This window comes from Typopeltis vanoorti, chromosome 1 (genome assembly GCF_054136105.1).
Source record: "Typopeltis vanoorti isolate ZY-2024b chromosome 1, IOZ_Tvanoo_1.0, whole genome shotgun sequence".
In the NCBI taxonomy this organism is placed as follows: Eukaryota; Metazoa; Arthropoda; class Arachnida; order Uropygi; family Thelyphonidae; genus Typopeltis; species Typopeltis vanoorti.
This window is the reverse complement of record NC_143549.1, coordinates 191,423,253-191,445,309: the sequence shown is the minus strand read 5'-3', so window position 1 is coordinate 191,445,309 and position 22,057 is coordinate 191,423,253. Positions and strand designations below refer to the sequence as shown.

The 22,057-nt window shown below is 36.4% G+C and overlaps 1 protein-coding gene across 3 annotated transcripts in view; it reads right to left on the bottom strand.

The window, feature by feature from the left end:
- Positions 1-4,305: 4,305 nt before the first annotated feature.
- LOC150110723 (uncharacterized) overlaps positions 4,306-22,057 on the bottom strand; it is a 218,339-nt gene continuing 200,587 nt past the window's right edge. For all 3 annotated transcript variants that reach the window (XM_090395972.1, XM_090395990.1, XM_090395981.1), the window contains 2 exons: positions 9,026-9,101; positions 4,306-4,450 (listed from right to left, as the gene is read on the bottom strand). In XM_090395972.1, the coding sequence (XP_090252098.1) occupies positions 4,371-4,450; positions 9,026-9,101 (156 nt within the window). In that variant the 3' untranslated portion in view covers positions 4,306-4,370. The remainder of the gene's footprint in view (positions 4,451-9,025; positions 9,102-22,057) is intronic.

Here is a 22,057-nt window from a genome sequence, read left to right as displayed (position 1 = left end):
AGGTTGTTTTTGAAATTATTTTCACAACTTTTCTTTGATTTTTTTTTCTAAGAGATGCCACCAGTTTAGGAAATAGTCTAATGCAGCCATGACTGGACTGTGGATAAGTTGAACATCTCCTTTCTGGGCCTTCACATGGTTTTGTGAATTTATTTTCATCATCTTCATTATACAGTCCTGCTAAACACCTGCCATCTCTAGACAATGAAGATGGTCCTAATGGTAGTTGTTGGTTGACTTATCAATTTTTTTGAATGGACTTGTTTATATGCAGTAGCGATGGATGCCAGAGAAAATAAGATAGGTACTATTTCTGGAGTACAAGTTTTTAGAGTACTATTAGGGATACCGTCAGGACCTTGTTCATGATCCTTTAGATTTCTTTCTAGTAGAAAAATAGTGGTGGTAACATCTTTTGGATGTTACTAAAGTACTGATCTCTAGATGTGAGAACAGTGGAAACATGGCGAATGATCACCCGGTGGCCTTGTCAAGTTTGTGTCCAGAAGGCTTGACAGCCAAATGGACACAAAGAAGATTTATATCATTTGGTCCTTTTAAAATCTGATTCCCCCCCACCAGTTGTGAGCTACAACATAAACTGGTTATGATACTGGAGTTTTGCTCTCAAGTCACTTGTGGTATGCTGAAATTTTCTCTTAGACAGCCTTGGCACAGCTGTTGGAGAACCTAGGCTGGGTTAGGTGGAATGAGGTGAAATATAGGCTTGCTTACATGCTGTTAAACAGATTGCCAGCAACTCAGTATGATAGAAAGCTAAGATGACATAGGATGTCTGTTAGTTCTAGAGGGGAGTACACTCTAGGAATATCATCTGGTCTGAAGACTATTCAGTATCCGGGTTATTTACGATCCTTCTTTCTGGTGAAAAACCATATAAAGCATACTGCACTGTTGCTGCTACAGGAGGACATGATATTATATTTGCCTATGTAAAAGATGAGAATGATGCTATGGTGCCATGTGGATGAGAGTATAAATAAGGGTATTGCACCCATGTTTTGCAAAATAAGGTATAATTACCATATGTACTAGAGCATCGGTTCCCAACCGGTGGTATGTTTCGTATACCCCTGAATGTCCCAGCACGTACCCCCACCCCAGGGGTACGTGCTGGGACATTCAGTTGTATACAAAAAATAATCAGTAATGGCGGAAAAACAAGTAACAAGGGGCACAATTCATAGAAATGGGTTTAAAAGGGTACACAAGTGGAAAAAGGTTGGGAGCCACTGTACTAGAGGAAGGTTTGTTTTCCAGGTCTGATTTTTTTATTTTATTTTATTTTTTGCTTTTTTTATGGTTGTATGCAGTTGCAAGCTTCAGGTTAGTTGGGGAATGAAGTTGGATTTTGTTTGAAGCCACTTGTGATACACTGATATTTTTCTTGGACTGACTGTACATTTTTGTTAGAAAACTATGGATTAGATAGTAGATAGAAATTTTCATTAAAGTGAAGGATGACATTAGGGATTTTTATGGTAGTTTTGCAGTTGCAAACTTCACAGTAGACTGAAAATGAAGTTGGACTTTGCTAACCAGAGAATGAAGCTGGGCTGAAGTTTTGTTAACCAGCTTGATATTGAGAGGCAGGTGTTATTTCCATGAGCTTGTGAGGAAATTTTCAGAAAGTTATGGTCTAAGAGGAGAAATGACATGTCTGTATATCTGGAAAGACAGTTAAGAAAATGCCAAGAGTGAAGAGGATCTAATATTCTGTTAGCTAAATTGACAACTTCCAATACAGCAAATTCCAGTCTCATCTATCTTAGACAGTGAATTTATTTAAAGAAAGTCAGTCAGAATTGTAGACACTGGACTGAACAAAATCAGTCTGCTCTGCTCCTCACAGATTGACTAATGCACTTACTGTTTGTCAGCCAGATGCTTCACACACACATATTGGTGGTCTGGACTCTTCTTTCTTGTGAGAAAGAATGTATTTGTCTTTCATTCCAAACACCTGTATTATTGTGCAAAGTGATTCATAAACTAATGTAATGAACATCTTTTTTTTGCTTTTACTAGAAAATTGTTGCAATTACAAGACAGCACAGCATGGCAACTTTAGAATATTTTGAGTTATTTGACTTGCAAAATTTATTCAAGAGACAAGTAGAATAGTAACCAGCTTCACCATCTGGCCATTTGGTTAGAATAGTGAGCCCACTTTGGATTTGAATCCTATCTAGGATGTGTGGGGGGGGGGGGGGGGGAACCTTTATTTATATGACTGCTACAAGGAATGGCAGTGACAGACTTTGCCTCAGCTGTAATTCAAATTCATCACCTGGTCTCTTGTCACCTATGCAGTGTCTGCTTTGCATCTATCAAGATTTTCTTTCATCACATTTCAATTGCATTATTTCTCTGTTTTCATACTTTTTTCTTAATATCTAATTCTGTGAAGTGTAGTGGGAAGAGAATAGTGAGCCCACTATAAAAATATAAAACTTTACTTTGTTAACACTGATTTAGCCTCATTCGTTCAAATGAAATTCATAAAAAATAAAGTAAAATACTCATCTCATCAGCTAACGCCTTTTTATTCCCATATACAGGAGTAGGCAAGGCCATTTAGCCCTATCTAATTTTTGGAGACTGAGTGGGCAGTTCAATCTCCACTGGTACCAATCAGAGATAGATGGCCCAAGGCTATCACTAATTAACCCGTACACAGTGAAGTAAAATACTACTTTTAATAATGCAGTTGAAAGAACAGGACTTAGGCTCCTCCATTTGAAATATTTGAACTTGCTTCTCATTGTGATGAGAGGAATATGTTAAGTTCAAGGCTAACTAAGCTTCCAAATGAACTAAGGCTAACTATCCATAACCAATGTGGTTGCACTGCCTCTGACTGAGGAGAGTGATCATGCAGTCTTGATTTGGGAAGTTACAAAATATATGAATTTTCTGTCAAGAAAGGATATTGCTAAATTACAAGTGATTATGACAAGCTTAGAATGAAGCAACATCAGATTGCATACCCAAGGTCATGAGGATTAATCAGGTAGGAATTAGATAGATGAGTAGTTTCATCAAGGAGGAGCTACAAAAAAATGTAAGGGATATATAAGGAGAAAGGTGACCAAAATGGTAAGAAAGACAAAATCAGATTCTGAGAAGAAACTAGCTGAGCAGGCCAAAGAAAATCAGAGTTCTTCGTTATGTGGCAATTAAGAGGAAGACTATGGAAGGATAATTTTAACAAGTTGTGATAGTAGTGAGGTGACAGAAGCAGACAGAATAATTGAGTTACTGAGTGAACATTTTGAAAGGGTATATATCATCCAAGTGAGGTTACTGCTGTGACATGGACTGATGAGAATACAGAGGTGGATGAATTGGAGGTTCTTAGGAAATTACAGGATTGGATGGGATATCGGCTCGCTTTTTTTACAAAAATATGCAAGGAACAGTAAATGTTGCCACTGTTTAAGTCTCAGCTCTGGCAATGTCCCAAGGGAGTGGAAAGAGGGCAAAATACTTCCCTTGCACAAAGGAGACTCTAAAGACCAGTAGCAAATTTTAGACCACTCAGTATCCCAGGAGTGGTGGTAAAAGTACTAGAATCAATAATCAAAGAGAGAATTCAGGAATGGATGAATAAAAATATGTTATTCTATCATGAGCAACATGGCTCTGTGAATGGTCGGGGGGGGGGGGAATCAAGGGATGTCCTCTCCAGAACAGTCCAGGACCTGGTTACATGCCTACAGGAAGATGGTCAAAAATTCCCATTGGTTGCTATTGTACACTAGTGGAAAGAATGGTCCATAGGATTGCTGCAGTTCATCACAGCAAAAGGAGACCATACATTTTATTAAGGTGAGCACCACGGCTGGCTGTTCCAAGCAGTATATTTCTCTGCAACTTACTTCGACATACCAGGGTAGAAATAGATTCAAAAATACAGCCATCTATGGTGGCATTCTATATGTGTTTCCAAAAGCAGGTGCTAGAACATTAAAGTTATAATGAAGAACTGAAACTTCTTCCAAATATGAAATTTTTTGGTAACTTTATATCTTATAATATTCTGGTCACTTATAACTAGGATAGGTAAACTGAATTGATGTGTGTCCCTTTGATCACTATGAATCATGGCATTTCGTAAGTTCATATCCTGATATATGGTAACCCAGGTGTATTTAATGTAGCTTAGTCCCCATAAAAATAATACATTATAAAAAAAAGTATTTTATGCAACATTTTAGCAGTGCATTAAACAAAAGACCTCTCCAGCATAATCTGCATAGCTAAGATTAGTCACCTAAGCAATTACATTTAAATTCATTTATTTAATCACAGTACTTAAGCATATTTACATACATCATAACATAAAATTAAAATCTTTTTGATAGCTTCAGAAATCTTTTAAACAAAGCATGTGGAGTTTCTATCGCAGGAATGCAGGGATGAAATCCTATATAACAAGAAAAATAAGCAAAACATTTAATGGTAACTTGGAAATTTTACTTCAAACCAATAATTTTTTTTTAAAACAATAGTATTTCATACCCAATTTTTTAAATTAAAATTGTGCAAAATAAGTTTTTTTTTTTTAATTTTAATTACAGAAAAAAATATACAAGAAATTTTACATATCTGTATACAGATGGCAAAACATCCTTAATAAACTAAAACATTCACTGCTGATGTAGTTTATTTTATTTTTATTTAAACTGAATTAAGAAATTGGTCTTCCAGAGACCTGGTAAGAAGTTTTGCTCTAAAAGAGCAGAAAAAAAATGGAAGTAACCAAAATGAATGTGTTAATAAAATTATCAAGATAACACTTGGGAAAAAAAGAGAATATCATATCATGAAAATGGCTAAACATTCTGGAAGCTAGTGAAAAGCTCAGATATGAGAAAAGAATATCAGAAAAGTAAATTGGAAAAGTTAACAGTAATATAAAAATCAAATATAATACTCAGGATGTTGAAATAATGAAATATTGGAAGGGCAAGAAAAACTAATTAAATTGTTAGAAGAACTTAAAGTAAGTAACAACTCCCATAGCATGTCAGATGAATTATATAGGAATGAGAATATGGCACATTTAGCTAGATATTGTTATAGAAGGAAAAGGTTAGAATATGAGGGTGGTCTGAACAGTTCTAACGATGAAAAAACGAATTTATAATTTCAAAATTAATTTTTCAACATAATCTCCATTAAGACTAATGCATTTATTCCAGCGATGCTCCAGTGCCATTATCCCATCCCTGTAGTGGTTCTCAGGAAGATCTGCAAAATAACCCTCTACAGCTGCAATCACCCTCTTGATTCGAAGAAAAATGCTAACCAGCGAGGAAGAGTTTTAGTTTTGGGAAGAAATAGAAGTCAAAGGGAGCCAAATCTGGAGAATAGGGTGGATGTTCCAACAATTCATAGTGCAGATCCCTTAATTTTCCCACTGCCAAAACACCTTAGTGGGTAGGTGCATTGTCCTGATGAAAGATGATTTTTTCCATCTGCAAACCAGGTCTTTTCTCACGAATTTTTCCATCTAGTCTGGTTAAAAAAGATGGAATAATATTCCCCGTTATTGTTTTACCCTTTTCAAGATAATTAATAAACAAAATGCCTTTAACATTTTGTTTATTAATTGAAATTACCGACATCACAAATTGAAATCACAAATTACCGACCGAAAAATGGGTTGTCAACTTATCTAACTGTCCACTAACAGAAGATGAATTAAATGTTCTAGCAAGAGGTCATAAGTTTGCCATTTCACCTAAATGCTTTCCATATTTAGATTTTATACATAACATTGAAAGACCCATCGCCCATCTTTCCGACAACAGATTTCGTTTCGAAATAGTCAAAATAATTTATGATGCCAAACCTTCCGACTTAAATATCCCACCATCAGAACTGAAAGCTCTTACCTCCTTAAAACATAATACAAACATAATCATCACCAGAGCTGACAAGAGAAATACCACTGTGGTTCTAGATACCAATTCATATGACCGAAAAATGAATTTACTACTCCAAGATCAAAATACTTATGCCAAACTTGATTATGATCCTACAAAAAAAGACAGCTGAAGAAACTGAATAAGTGACTTGATGAAACCACTTCCTTAGATGAAGAAACAATAAAAAAACTCAGGACATACCATGCTAGGCCTCATTTAATCTAACCTTCTCCATCCTCCCATAGGCCACTCAGCCTTGTCAATTAAAAATTCCACAGAGTTTCACGCAAAAATAAAAGGCATTCAACTGTTGGAAACTGACATGCTAATTAGCTTCGACATTGTCTCTCTCTACAATAATATTCCCCATAAGGAAATGGTAGACTTGTTAATGCAAAAATTTCCATCTGATATTGTTGAATTATTCAAATTTGTTATTACGTCCGGTTACTTCACTTGGAAAGAAAAAATTTACGAGCAAGAGGAAGGAACAGCAATAGGGTCTCCCTTATCACCAAACTTAGCAAACGTGTTTCTAGAATACCTTGAAGAAACAATTTCCACGTTTAAACCCAAACCAAAAATTTGGCTACAATATGCCAATGACGTCTGCTGTCTGGGGTCATTCCAAACAAGAACTACACCTGTTTCTAGATAAAATAAACCTTCTTCATCCTCGCATCAAATTTACGCTAGAAAAAGAATCTCCATAGGGCATCTCCTTTCTCGATTTACACATCCAAAGAAAAGAATATGGTTTTATCTCCACTTGTCTATCGCAAGCCAACATTTTCAGGTTGCTATATTCACAATTCTTCTGCTAATCATCCAACTCAAAAATTTGGCATCATTAAATCATTAGTAACTATACCACACAGATTCTGCTCCTCTGAAGAATCTCTAAAACAAGAATTGGAAATAATAAAAAATACAGCCATACTAAATGGATACAATCTTAAAACAACTCAAAAAATCATTAGTCACTTCCCCACACATCAACCTAGACAAGAACAAGCCCATAGGATTCCCATACTTTATGTGAAAGGCATCTCCAAACGTCATTCAAAAATTATGAAGAAATACAAACTTGCTACTATCTACAAACCCATCAACCAGATCTATAAGTTATCTTCTCTTAAAGACAAACTCTCACCTCTGATGCTACCTGATGTGTACAAAGTTCCATGCTCCTGTAAATTGTCTTACTATGGACAGATAGGTAGATCTGTTCATAAACGCATTTCGGAACATCAAGACCATATCCATCTTATCAAGCTGCAGAAATCTGGCCTCTCTCTTAACACGGGGTTGAAACCCAAACCATAGGATCCATTGAGAAAAGACCAAACTGCTACATAGATCTTTATATAAACATAAACGTTTATATAAAGAAAGTGCTGAAGCCCTACTTCACAGACCAAATCTAAACCGTAATGACGTTCTTGCTATTCCAAAAGTATGGGAAATTGTCATACAAAATTGTTTAAAATAATTTTTATATATGTTATCTTATTTTAATGTAATTTTTTTTTCCTCCAGATATATATTTTAATGTAATTCTATAACACGCTACTGCACGCATATTCACTGTAATCATGCACCCTAACTATGTTATTCCTAGCATTGTTTGAATTAACTGTACTGAGGATGTCCTAAAATACTTAGGATGAAATATTTACTTATTAAAGGTTATTAAGTGTGTTTGTTTAATGATGTTGTTGTTAAGCTTAATTTATTTTTGTAACCAAATAAATAATAATAATAACAGGACTCTAGCACTGATGTAGTAAGGTTTTTGTTTTCACCAGAGGTCAGGCCAGTAGTTTTAATGGTTGACCAAATCTATGTAACTATAGCATACCATGTAGATTCAGCTTGTTTCTTTATATATATGTATACTCCAGATGATGGCCTTAATGTGAAGGTACAAATGTAGAGTGATTATTTTGGTTCATATTAAACAAAGTTTTACTCTAACATGGTAGTTGTTTCCATAATGCCAGCTTGGTTGGCCGAGCAGTTAGCATATCTGCTCTCCAGCCAAAAGGCTGCAGGTTCGAATCCTGCCATGGGCATGGATGTTTGTGATTGTCTGTGGAAATACTAGTGGTGGTAGATGGCGTTGGTGCAGTTACGGTTAGTTGTAGTTCGTGGATTGAATGGTAGAGACAGAGAGATTTAGAGTAAGTGTCCTCCCTCGATGAGTCTTTGGACTCCCTGGAGGTGCCATGTAATAATAATTTTTATAATGAATTCTGATCACCGTGTAACCATGAAAGGGGATAAAAATTAAAAAGTAAAATATAAATTTTCATGAATAGAAAGTGTCCCAGTGGAAATAAAAGAGTATTCAAATGATTTTATTTGTTTATAATCTCAATTTGGAAAGTTGGAGGTAAATGGAGAAGAAAGGCCCAAGATTTTCTGTACAAAAAGAAATAAATTTTTTGCCCTCAGTTTTTTTTTTTTTTTTTTTTTTTTTTTTTTCAAAATGGCACCATAGCATGTAATAAATGATTTCCTGTCTGAAATGGAATTGCAAACAAAAAAAAATTACACAATGAAGGTACAAACCTTCATTATGTAATTTGTCATGGTATACATTTTTTATATTTCACTTACAACTTGATAGCTAGACTCTAAGACCTGCAGTCATGGAGAAATCCTGACTGAAATCACAGGTCCATCAAGGTAATATCTCAATTTGCAACATTTTTTTTTGGTAAACATGGATAAATTAAAGGACTAACTTTTCCTCCTTTTTTTGATCTATTATCATTTATTTATTTTTACTTAGCTATCAAGTTGTAAGTGAAATATAAAAAATGTATACCATGACAAATTACATAATGAAGGTTTGTACCTTCATTGTGTAATTTTTTTTGTTTGCAATTCCATTTCAGACAGGAAATCATTTATTACATGCTATGGTGCCATTTTGGAAAAAAAAAACTGAGGGCAAAAAATTTCTTTGGAAATTATCAATACCATAAACTTAAATAATCATCTGAATAAATACATCTGAAATCACTGCATCAATTTTATAATTAGTGAAAAATAACACATACCACCAGCAGCAACACGATGAATGCCGACATTGTTACATCTGTTAAGCACATTACCAGTTTCGACCAGAGTATCAACCTGAATAAAATTTAATCATTCATTACTTACAGCAGTAAAAGTTCTGTACATAATACTCACTAAATACAGTCAAATTTTATGAAATCATAAAAAAATTATCTCTGAATTTAAATTTGTGATATTAAGCTTAGCATGCAAAGAAGAAGAGATCTATAAGACTATTACACTTTTTTATAAAATCTTTATCAAGTAGCTTTATTTTTATCCTCCTATGTGTTTCGTCAATCTGTTTCTATTGGCATCCTCAGGGAATACAAATCAGTAAGCACAAAATGAAGGTTACAGACTAGGTTATAACCAATGGTTCTAAATCATACAAAAAATTGGTATTGTGTGTGAGAATGTGCGTGTCTCGTTAACGTGATTTATTCGTGATGACTCATGACGTAATTGTTATGAAAGTTCATTTCTTTGATATTTAATGATCTGATAAAAGTTTTCCAAATTTCTGGTAAAATTAGACCTTGATTCTTGTTTAGGTTTTCAGTTTTACGGACGACTGTAGCTGCTTCTTTAAAGGTTCTTGAATGGTAGTTATCTTCTATGTATGGCATAAGGCTCTTATCCCACTCAATGTGATGGTTAGTAGAGGCAAAGTGGCATGAAAGGCCTGAAATGTCTTGTCTGTTATTTCTGACATATCCTATGTGTTCTTTCTTTCTCGTTTCGAAGCTTCTAGATGTCTGACCTACGTAACTAATACCATATGAGCAAGGAATATTATATACTCCAGAGTATTTGTAGAATGGGTGAGGATCTTTCGGTGATCTTAAAAATTTCCGAATAGTATTGATTGGTTTGAATGCCACTCTGATCTTGTATGGTTTTAAATCATCATCATCAAATTCCTGCCATGTACCCTCAAGGGGTGTACAGGTATGGTTTTAAAAGGTTAGCTAATTTTTTGGAAAGGTTGTTGACAAAAGGAATTGTAATTGTACTGATGTATTGGATGTCATCACGTTGTTGATGATACGACAGACAAGGATGACCTACTAATGGAATTAACCACAATATCCAGAGAACTTTCTTTAAATGGTTACCCTAAAAGACTCTATAACAAGATTCTATTTACTGATATACCACATCGACAACGATTCTAATACTCAGACACTCGGATTAAAGATAGCAAAGGCTTATTTGACACATTAATTCAATTTACAATACAAAGTAACTCAATCCAAAACTTCAATGTTAATCAGAGAAAATTATAGGTATCCTTATTAAGTAAGGACACCAAGAAGAAACATCAATATGTTATTTTATAAACTAACAAAACTAGACTACAATATTCACATTACTCAACCTAACCTTCTTAATACTTTCAAAAACATTCACATTAGTTTAACCATATAGGAGTTGCCTCACTATGCGTTCTAATATTAAGGTGCTACAGTCCTGTCTTAATTATATGAAAGTCCTCAATTTTCCTTAATCTCATTTATAACATCTTAATTTTCTTATACACATTATATAGACAAAGAATTTTCAACGTTAACGTACACACTGGTTCTTCATACTTGTTCCTTCAACTTCTGACTGCCATTCTCTGATCAATCTCCCTTCCGATCCATTTAGTCGGTGTTATGGCATGGACTTCTCCAATCAAAGGCAAGTCCACATGATCCCAGCATAACTAGCCCACTCCAGATTTAACGATGGCGTAAGGCGATTCTGTTTCCATGCGGCTTGTTGCCTAGCTGATGAGCCCTTTCCATGAATTGCACATCGGTCGAACGGAGATGTGTTCCTTCCAGCTCGTAAGCAGTATAGTTTAATACTGCCCTCGGAATTCATAACAGAACTCTTCGCTGATCCTTCATCCAAGCATTCCTGAACAGAGATGCTCCTCCGTGCAACTGTCTACCCACCAGAATACACGAGACTCCCAGCCAGGAGAGAAGAGAAAAAAGCCTTGTGTGTGTGTGTGTGGGGGGGGGGGGTCCTAACCCTTTTATATCATCTCCCCTATCAGCAATCATCGTAACTCACGTAGCTGACCCAACGTGTATATTTTCTCCCACGCAGGTCTTGTTTCGTATCGTTTGCTTTTTCTGACCACTCGCTTCTGCACGTGCCATGGGCACACGACTGCCTGGGGGCAACTTTCTTTCCTTCAGCATGCCTGCGCACTTTGAACTTTTGTTCACAGCAGCTTAATACAAGTCATACTACAAAAACATGTATTATCAATTCCAACAAAATAATATTAATTTATAACGTATCACTGGCATTATACAATCAAGTAACTATTCCTTCCTTGAAATTTTCACAATCTTTTTTCTTTATAATAATGTAATCTAAATTTTACCAGTTGCATACAGCACATACCTAGACGCAAGCATAATCCCTACAAGATTGTTTCTGTTAAACGATGATAAAATTAGAATTCTTAGGAATCTCAATTTACCAAAGTTTAACATTATATACATCCTCTTGCCGTCATCACTGGGATCTGCAAATTACACACACACACACACAAATATATACATTATCTATTATAAATACGGCTATTTTGCCTGCTTCAGTTTAGGAGTGCCCCTGCTTGAATGTCATTGGCTATTTACTCATGGGCTCTTAGGGCATTGTGGATATAAATGTACCAAAAAGTATATGTAGCATAATGAAAAGAAATTTACATATACCTTTCACTGGGTGTTGTGGCTTTTCCTCTACCTGCGATGTCGAAAACCTATTGAGTGTGCGAGTGGGGAGAGCAGGCAAATTTGGGAGAATTAAGTTAGAAAACCCAGGTTTTTTTCTTTTTGTAATATATATAAACATATATATTATATTATAAAGGGTGGGGAAAGGTGAAAGGGTTGATTTTTTAAAATAAGGAGGGGGAAATCAACCCTTTCACCTTTCCCCACCCTTTATAATATAATATATATTTTTTTATATATATTACGAAAAGAAAAAAACCCGGGTTTTCTAACTTAATTCTCCCAAATTTGCCTGCCCCCCCCCCCTCCCCACTCGCACACTCAATAGGTTTTCGACATCGCAGGTAGAGGAAAAGCCACAACACCCAGAGAAAGGTATGTGTAAATTTCTTTTCCTTATGCTACATATACTTTTTGGTACATTTACATCCACAATGCCTTAAAACCCCATGAGTAAATAGCCAATGACATTCAAGCAGGGGCACTCCTAAACTGAAGCAGGCAAAATAGCAGTATTTATAATAGTTAATTAAGAGGAGTAACATGGAAGCTTCCCAGAAATAATATACATATATATTATCATTATTATCTGACATCACACTACTTGAGACTACCTCCCATTCAAGAAAATTAGCCTTGTATTTAGTGTTGAATAATAATAAAATATTCAACTTAGTGTTGAATATTTTAACCTTCTTTTCCATGATTGTCATTGTCTGAATAGGCAAGAAAGAGTAGCCTTAGTATTCAACACTAAACACGAGGCTAATCTTTATGAATGGCAGGCAGTCTCAAGTAGAGTGAGGGGCCAAATATGAGATTGGGGAACTGGACAATGAGACTTATTTGTGCCTATGGTCCCACAGAAGGTTCCACTAAGGTAGAAGTGGAGCAATTTTTTAAGGCTTTGGAGAAAGCAACTGACACAATGAAAAGCAAAAGTTGGTGCGTCTTGAGGATCTAAATAGCTGAGTAGGAAAGGATTGTCAGACATACAAAAATATATTCGGAATATTTGGAGAAAAGAGCAAAGCTAATAATAATGGCAAATACCTGTTGGATTTCACTCAAGACATGGATTGGTTATTACTAACACAATGTTCCAACATAAAAATGTGTGCAAATGGAGAGAAGAGGCAAGGAATAAGAAAAGTCTCATTGCCTATGTTATTTTTGATAGTGATCTTTTCTGCCTGGTGCAGGACACCAGTGTACAGAAGATTTGAAATTCGAAGTGATCACCATTTAGTCTTGAGCAGGATAAAATTGAATTTCATATTGAAAAGAAGAATAGCTAAAAAATTCCCTAGGAGTTTCTTTGGATCTTGGGGCTAATCTCCTCTTATATACCAGTTTCATCTTCCTTACCATACTAGTCACTCTTCTGGCCTGTGTCTCATACTTTTCATGCATCTTCTCTTCTCCTGTCTCCTTATATCTCTTCCACAGCCTCTTTTTCGCATGCAATTCCTGTTTAATATTGTTTGTCATCCACTTTACTCGAAATTGTGTCCTCTTGTTCACTCCTGGTATACAACTTACCATTGCTGCTAACAAATATTCTTTCATAATTTCCCACGCACTAATGATATCCCGGTCTTCCAATTCCTCCCTCAATGAAACTTCCCTAAGTTGACATCTTAGACTATTATAATCACCTGTATTATATAATTCCACATATGTAAGAAAGTTTTAAAGCGAATAAAAGTTGAGCAGCTCTCAGATGGGAATTGTAGACTAAAATAGACAAACATGATTGAAGAAAAAATGAAAGAGTTTGAGAACAGGAACCAAACCTTGGAGATTCAGTGTAAGCCCTGAAGAAAACACTCATTAATTCAGCCAGAGAGGCATGTGGTGTGATTGTCTGTAAGGATAGAAAAATCAAAACTCCATGGTGGACACAGGAAATTAAAGAGGCAGTGAAAGCATATCAAAAGTGGATTAGTATAAGTGGGGAATATAAACAATATCTGTTCTACCTTTAGTTTAAAATCTTATAATCTTGCGCTTAATACATAGCCTAACATGCGCAGTTGTTAAACAAACAAATTTGTAAGTCTATAAAGACTGAGAAATAAGACTGAGTAGAAATAAACAAGAGCCTCCATAGCTCAGTCTAAGCCCTTTGGTCAGAAAGACTAGGGTTCGATTTCCACCAGTGACGTGAGGCTCTTGTTTATTTCTACTGGCTATCTTGTCTCTTTGACGAAAGGTGAGTTAGCCAGTCTCATATGGAGGTTGGGGGGAGGGGGGGGGTTCCACCCAGAAACTCAGGTTTTTCGTCCCCTAGACCAGGCAAACCAGTCCCGTTAACACACACATGTACAGACATAGAACACACTGGGAGGCACAGAGCTAACCACCTTATCCTTGAGACAGCTGTGGTTGCAAGAATAAGAAACCTCAATGGAGTAAACTGTAGAAAAGGAGGATTAAGAAAGAAAGAAAAAATGGTGGCAGTCAACCATTTATAATTAGCGAAGTTTCAAGTACAGAAAATAAAGACAAAGCAGGGTAATATAAAAATGGAATGTTTTATAACAATGCCTTCCCTTAAATTCATTCACACTAGATGCCCTCACTACTCCTAAAGGCAAGTTATTCCACTCACTGCTCTTTGGGAGAAAAACCTAGCTCTTACCCCTTTTCTTGACTGTGAACAAACTTAACTTCCATGGATGCCCCAAGTTCTCTCCTCACCTTACATATAACAAAAAATTTCATCAGATGATATCCCATAACACCCATTCAAAAGTTCATAAACATCATATCATCCCTCTTTCTCCTGTTAACCAGAGTGTGCAATCCACATACTAACAATCTGTCCTCAATCTAAATCCCATAATCCTAATATAATCTTTGTAACTCTTCTTTGCACCCTTTCCACAGCTTCATTATCCCCTGGGAACCAGGGAGGCCAAATCTATGCACAGTAATGCAGGTGTGGTCTCATCAAAGTCTTATAAAGAGGCAAAATGAATTCCTTATTTTCTCAAGGTTCGCTTCAACATCACAATTATCCTCTGAGTTGTATTTGCCACTTTTTACTATGTGACCTTTGAACACCTCAAATTCCTGTCCCAATATGCCAAGATCCCTTGTCTCCTCAGTTTCTTGTAGCATAACAACCCTGCTAATATAATATGCAACTGGAACGCTCATGCCAAAGTACTTTGCACTTACACTTTACAAAAAACTTTACACATACTAACATTAAACTGACAGCCATTTTTGTTTGCCCAAATTCCCAGCCTATTCAAATCATTTTGTAAGTGCTAAATATCAGTAGCATCCCTGATTGCCTGCCTATTTTTGCATCATCAGCAATCAATTGCACATCTGATGGTAGACCTTGGCTGATGTCATTAATATATAAATTGAACAATAATGGCGTAAGGACCGAACCCTGAGGTACACCACTGGTCACCTTAAATCTGGCAGATTCACACCCACTGTATACCACTTTTTGATACCTGTCTGTCAACCGTCCCATGATCCAAGTCAAGAGTTTATATTCCAATCCCATATTCTCCAAGTTTATGCAACAACCTTTTGTGTGGTATCCTGTCAAATGCTTAGAAAAATTCAACATTACCATAGCATATCCCTTCCCTTTATCCAAACTCGTACATAACATTGTCTCAAAATATGAGCAAATTGCTAAAATGCGACGTTCCTTTAGTAAACTATGCTGCTCCTTGCAGAGTATATCTTGTTTGTCTACCCATTTTTGTATGTGAGTTCTTACCAACTTCTCTAAAATCTTCACTACCAACACCAGAGATACTAATAGGTCGTTAGTTAGATACGAGTTTTTGCACGATCTTGTACAATGGAACTATCATACATTCCTTCCATTCCTGAGCTGAGACTCAAGTTATACAAACACATGAAAAGTCGAGCCAATTCGGCTGAACATTCCTTTAGCAAACTGGCTGATATTCCATTTGTCCCTATAGCCAAATTCTTATCCAGGTTATGCAATAACTTTTTAACCTCATTTTTATGAACCTCTAACTCTTCATCATCTTAGCAAAGTGAGCACTCATTAACTGAACAATCTCATCTTCTGACACTAGAGTACCATCTGCATTCAGTAAAGTTATTCTTCCACATTCATTCTTTCTTTTGCTTGTGGCATAACAATTAAATTCTTTTGGACTGCCTTTAGCTTGCATGGCCAATTTCTTTTCATACTTGAATTTAGCTTTCAGCATAATACTCGCTAATTTTCTGGCCTGAGTTTTATATATTTCATAACTCTTATTCTTTCCACATCTTCTTGTGGATCTCTTGCTTATTAAGGTTGTTGTACAATTCATTTCGCTCCCAACCTATTTATTCTTCAAACACTAGGGATACATTCAGATACCACCTCATTTAAGCACTTTTTCAAAGATTCCCTTGCATTGCAGACATTTTTCCCATTCAGTAACTGTTACCATGGGACCAAAGATAGTATTCTCCTAAGTTGATCATAATTTCTAGCTTTGTAGTGCAACATGTAACCTGTTTTAATCAGAGCATCAATACAATTAGATACTTCCCAAAAACACAGCATGATCACTGTCACCAATTGGTGGTAAAATAGCTGAGATCCCTTCTGATGCTATGAGCAAATCCAACACTCATTGACCTCGAGTTCCTTCTTTCACATGCTGCTTGAGAAAGCTGCCTCGCAACAATTCAATAAATTCCTCTTTGTTATCGTGAGATTTCTCTTCTGCCCAATCAACATTTGGAAAGTTAAAGTCAACCATAATGATCATTCGTTTGGTACCCATAAGGCTAAATTGGCAATGCATTTCACACCCCACCATATATTTCATTCTGTTAACCTCCACTTCACACCAGATAGACTCAAACTCACTGCTACATGGGACATTGTTACCTTGTGTTTCTACCCTAACTGAACTTAAGTCACCTAATATCAGTAGTAGTACTCCTCCTCTCCTATCATTCCTAAAAATACTATATCCACACTCGATTTGTTGAGTAGCCCATTTTTAAGCTCATTTTCATGAACCTCTAACTCTTCATCATCTTAGCAAAGCGAGCACTCATTAACTGAACAATCTCATCTTCTAACACTAGAGTACCATCTGCATTCAGCAAAGTTATTCTTCCACATTCATTCTTTCTTTCGCATGTGGCATAACAATAAAATTCTTTTGGATTGCCTTTAGCTTGCATGGCCAATTTCTTTTCATACTCGAATTTAGCTTTCAGCATAATACCCATTATTACTTTTCTGGCATGGTATCATGTAATCATCAAAAAGGTCCTTTTTTTGGACCTTTTTGGAACAACTTATAGTTGGCAATTCGAGGTGATAGAGGTGAGACTATAGCAATATCATATATTTGATAGAAAAACATTCCTCTCCAAGTGAAGCATGAAAATTTTAGGTATTGAAAGAGACATATGATGTCCGAACAAAATAGATTTAAGTATAACTATTAATTCTTCAATAGAAACAGTGGTAAATAACGAAACGACATGTAAACTAGCTAATATATCTGGTGGGGAAATTCAATTGTTTGAAAGATTATCTATAAAATGCTTAATGATCAGTGGTGCTTAAGGGTAAAAGTTGTATAACTGGGAGAAGATCCCCACATAGCCTTTTAAGGAATGCAGAGATCTGACCAGTGCTTCTAACCAAATGTACAATTCTCACCTTCTAACGGTATACTCTTAGGTATCTACTCAGATACTGAACAAATGAGGATGAGCATGCAATTGGGGATTTAGCCAACTAAATTGTATTCTTATTGGATTAAACCAGAATGCAAAATGATGGCACAACATGACAGATTATGATGCACGCTGAGACATCACCCAGTCATAATCGCCAGCTTTGTAGTTTTGCATAAATCCTTTCTTGACTGAAATTTTCACATGGCGAGCAATCTCCCAGGACAAGACTGCATGGTCACTTTCCCTGATCGGAGGTGGAGTTGCTACCGCATTTATAGATAGATCGGTTAGATGCTATTACTAGATTCAACACTCAAACCCCTGGTCCCCTCCAACTGCTGTTTCAGATAATTATCCCTTAGTAACTGTATAAATTCCATTTCCATGTGCCCTTTCCTCCTTCCAATCTATATCACCATAGTTGAAGTCTCCATTGATAATTGTTTGGTTTGCACTCATTGTGCTAATGCATGTCTAGTTCACATCTTTTTCTGAACCCCCAGGTCTATAGCAGCAATCAACAATATATTTTGTCATAGTGACTGACCTCTATCTCACACTCTCAAATGAACCATTTCCATTAGATCTACAGTCTTCCTTAACTTCTATGTTTGTTGATTGAAGTTCTCCAGCTATCCTTAATAATACCCCTTCTTCTGTCTTCTCTGAAAATACAATATCCATTACATTCTATTCTTGTTACTATATGATTCTCTGGCAACCACGTCTCACTGATGTCAATAACTTTTGGCCAAGTTGAACTGACCAATGCTAAAAACTTCTCTCCTTTATTTCTGATGCTTCGAGCATTCATATACATGCATTTCACTGTCCCCTTGGACCCGCAGTTACCGTTACATAATCAATGCCTGCCCATTCAGATCTGAAACATGGGAAACTGCATCCAATTCTTCATAATCATTCCTACGCTCATCTATCCCAGGGATAGCTAGACACATGCTTGATTTTTCCACCCCCCATAATATCTCAAGTTTTCCTGGTTTTGCACTTTCAACCTCTCACTGAACAACACTTTCTATAAGCACCTAACCCCGAAACAATTTAAGCACAGTCCATCAGGAATAATAAAATCAATGCTAAATAAACTTCAAAACCTATTTAATCAGTTCCTCCAAAACAAATACTCAAAAAAAAAAGATACTACAGAAATTTTATTTTCTGACAAACCATCCCATAATAACCCAGAAATCCATTACAAAGGCATGGTATCCATACCATATGTTGGCAATGCCTCAAGAAAAATAGCCAAAATATTAAAGGTAGTCAACATCAGAACAGCCTTTTAAGCCAGTCAACACCATACAAAGCTTTCTAAGCTCCCCTAAAGAAAAAGTTTCATTTTATAAAAATCCAGGCATATACAAGAATGTGTGTTTTTAAGGAAAGATGTACACAGGTCAAACAGGAAGAAGTTTCAAAATCAGCAACAAAGAACATATAGGCGATGTTGAACATAAAAGGAAAGAAAAAGTTATTTGGAGACTGGAAAAAGTGTTGAATGAAGTGAAAGTGGATGTGCAAAATCAGGGAAACTAGAGATTTTAGGGGGTGGGGGGGGGGGGGCTGTTGAATGGATATGCAGACATCAGTGAGTCTGTTGAATGTAAGAATGCCTAAATACTACTGGCAACAGACCAAATGGAGTAGTTAGTATAAGTGTCAGGATAGTGGTGGGGGCCTAAGAGGCTTTTACACTTTATATACACCAATGCCAGGAGCATTCAGAACAAGCAGAAGAAAGTTTTGGCATTGGTTGGCTCATCCTGACCAAAGGTTATTGGCATTAGTGAGACATGGCTAACAGAAGATGATATAATTAGTGGGAAAAAATATGAAGGATATAATGTGTTCAGGGAGGATAAAGAGAAAAGAACGGGGGGGGGGGGGAGTGTTATTGATAATAGCCAATGAACTGCAACCAAAGAGTAGAAGTTCAACTGCAAGCCAGTGAAAATAGTGTATTTGAGGGTATCTGGTGTGTGAGTGAGGCCAGCAGAACAAAATATACAGTTGGATGCTGAAATAGACCAGGAGATGGAAAAGATGGAGATAGTATGCATCGGCAAATAGACTCAGTGAGTAGAAGAGAGGTAACTAGTATGGGTGATTTCAACTATGGGAACAGAGAGTGCAAGGAGGAGAAGACACATGGGAGGAAGGAGATGGAATTTATGCAATTACTAATGGATAATTATCTGAGACAGCATGTGATAGAATATATTGTATTAGCGGTTCGAGAGTGCTCAATCTGGTAATTGCATCTTAGCATTTCTCTATAACGAATATCACCATGTTTTCACCAATTGGTAAGAGTGATCATGTCTTGACCTGGGAGATGGCGAAATGTGTAGAATTTTCCATTAAGATGGGGTGTATATGCAATTACATGGCTGGTAAGTATGACAAGCATAGCCGCTTGCTTGGATCAGTGCCATGGCATGTAAAACTGCAAGGGCTGGATGTTGACAGTGCATTGGAAGTGGTAAAGGAATATTTGAGGGAAGTAATCACAGACTGCACACCTATAGTCAAGAGAGTAAATCAAGTGGGAGTTAAATGGATGAATATCATCATTAAGCCAGAGCTGCAAAAATATGAAACAACTGTTGAGGGAATTTAAGGAGAAAGGTAACCAGCAGGCACATGAACAGCACAAGGCACAAACCAGAAGGGTAACTAGTGTGGTAAGAAAGGCAAAAGCAGAGTATGAAAGGAAATTAGCAATGCAGGCTAAAGATAATTCCAAACAGTTCTTTTGATATGCTGCAGGTAAAAGAAAGAATATTTATGGTATGGTGTGAAGGGCAGGTCATACATCAATAACTTGCTCATGTTTTATAATACAGTGACAGCTGAGTTGGATAAAGGTAACACGTTTACAGTGATACTGAGGAACTTTGCAAAAGCCTTTGACAAGATACCACAGGAAATTCTAATTTCCTGTGGTATCAAACTGCAGCGCATAGGGATGGATATAAGGTTAGTGAGGTGGAGAGGAAGGTGGTTGATGGACAGATATCAGAGAGTAGTTTATTCAGGAGTAAAGTCCAAAATAAGGCCTGTGATTAATGGTGTGCCACAGAGTTCTGTTCTTGGAATACTACTGTTTAATTTGTTCATTAATGTTAATGATATAGGAAACGATCTGAGAGGAACATTTTAGTTATTTGCTGATGATGCAAAGTTGGGTAGAACTATAGTTAATACAGATTATGTCAAAATTTTGCAGGATGATTTGGATAGATTGGCTGACTGAGAAAAGGAGAATGGATGGCAGCTTAATGTGGCAAAATTCATAACCAAAATTCTAAGGCTATGAATTTTGGAGTAAAAAGATTACCAGTTGTATACCACATCGGTGGAACTGTACTCCAGGAAATTGATGAAGCCAGATACTTGGGAGTGTTAGTGGATATGGAGAAAAAGTTCATGGGGCACATAGCAAAAGTGGCTAAAGCAGCTCATCAAATCACTTGGCTGCTGAAGAATACTTTGATGAAAAGAGATAAACAGGTTATGGTTCCTCTTTATTGAGCCGTGATAAGATTCCATCTTGACTACTGCATGCAGATCTGGTATCCAGGGTTTCTTGGTGATGAGAAGGAGGTGGAGAGGATCCAGAGGTGAGTGACCAAGATGGTAGCAGGTCTATGGAATGAACCTTACAAGAACATGTTGAAGATTTGTGGGTTAGAAACTGGTTGATAGGCAGAAAAAGGGTGAATTTATTTGAGACATACAAATTACTGAAGGCTTTTCACAAGATTAATTCAGAGGAAATTTTTAGAACAGGTCTGGTGGTGGGGGAGAACTAGGAGCCATGGAAACTAAGGGTGTAGTTAGCAAGGGAAGAATGAGGTTCTTCCATTGTTAGAATGAGGTTTTTTCTTTGGAGAGAAGTGAATGAGTGGAAAAGGTTGCCAAACTCTGTTTGTGAATGAGTTCAAAGCAAAGTATGGTAGATATTGAACAAATATAGGATAGTTTTTTTATATATTGTTTAGGGCCTCCCTCAATGAGTCTAAGGACTCCTTGAAGTAGCCCATAATAATAATAATAATAAAAAGGGGACTTGTAGCACACATCCGCAAAGAACATCACACAGAAAATTGGTAATCATCCTCCATGCCCTACTTAGAAGAGAATTACTTCAACAGGTTGTTCAAGGTCCTTCGAGGTGATTCACTTAAAAGGCACCGAGTAAAAACCAAGGAATGATCTTTCATGACACTTGGGAGTTATTAATTACTATGTGAAACACTACACTGAAGAACTGTCCTATGCCAGCAATCATACACAAAGTTTATACAACAATGTTTAGCAACCTCCTTAAAAAGTTGTTACTCGTAAAGACAGTGAAGTGTGTTTAGGAAATACAACTAATATAAATAAAAAAACATCATCATCATCAAATTCCTGACATTTAACCTCAAGGGATGTATAGGATATGATAGTACTACATGAAAAATTTACATTATTACTAACTTCCTATCTACAATATTCCTCCAAATCAATCTGTTACCTGTCAAGGTCCCAACATTGTCAGATCCTATATTTCTATCTTCT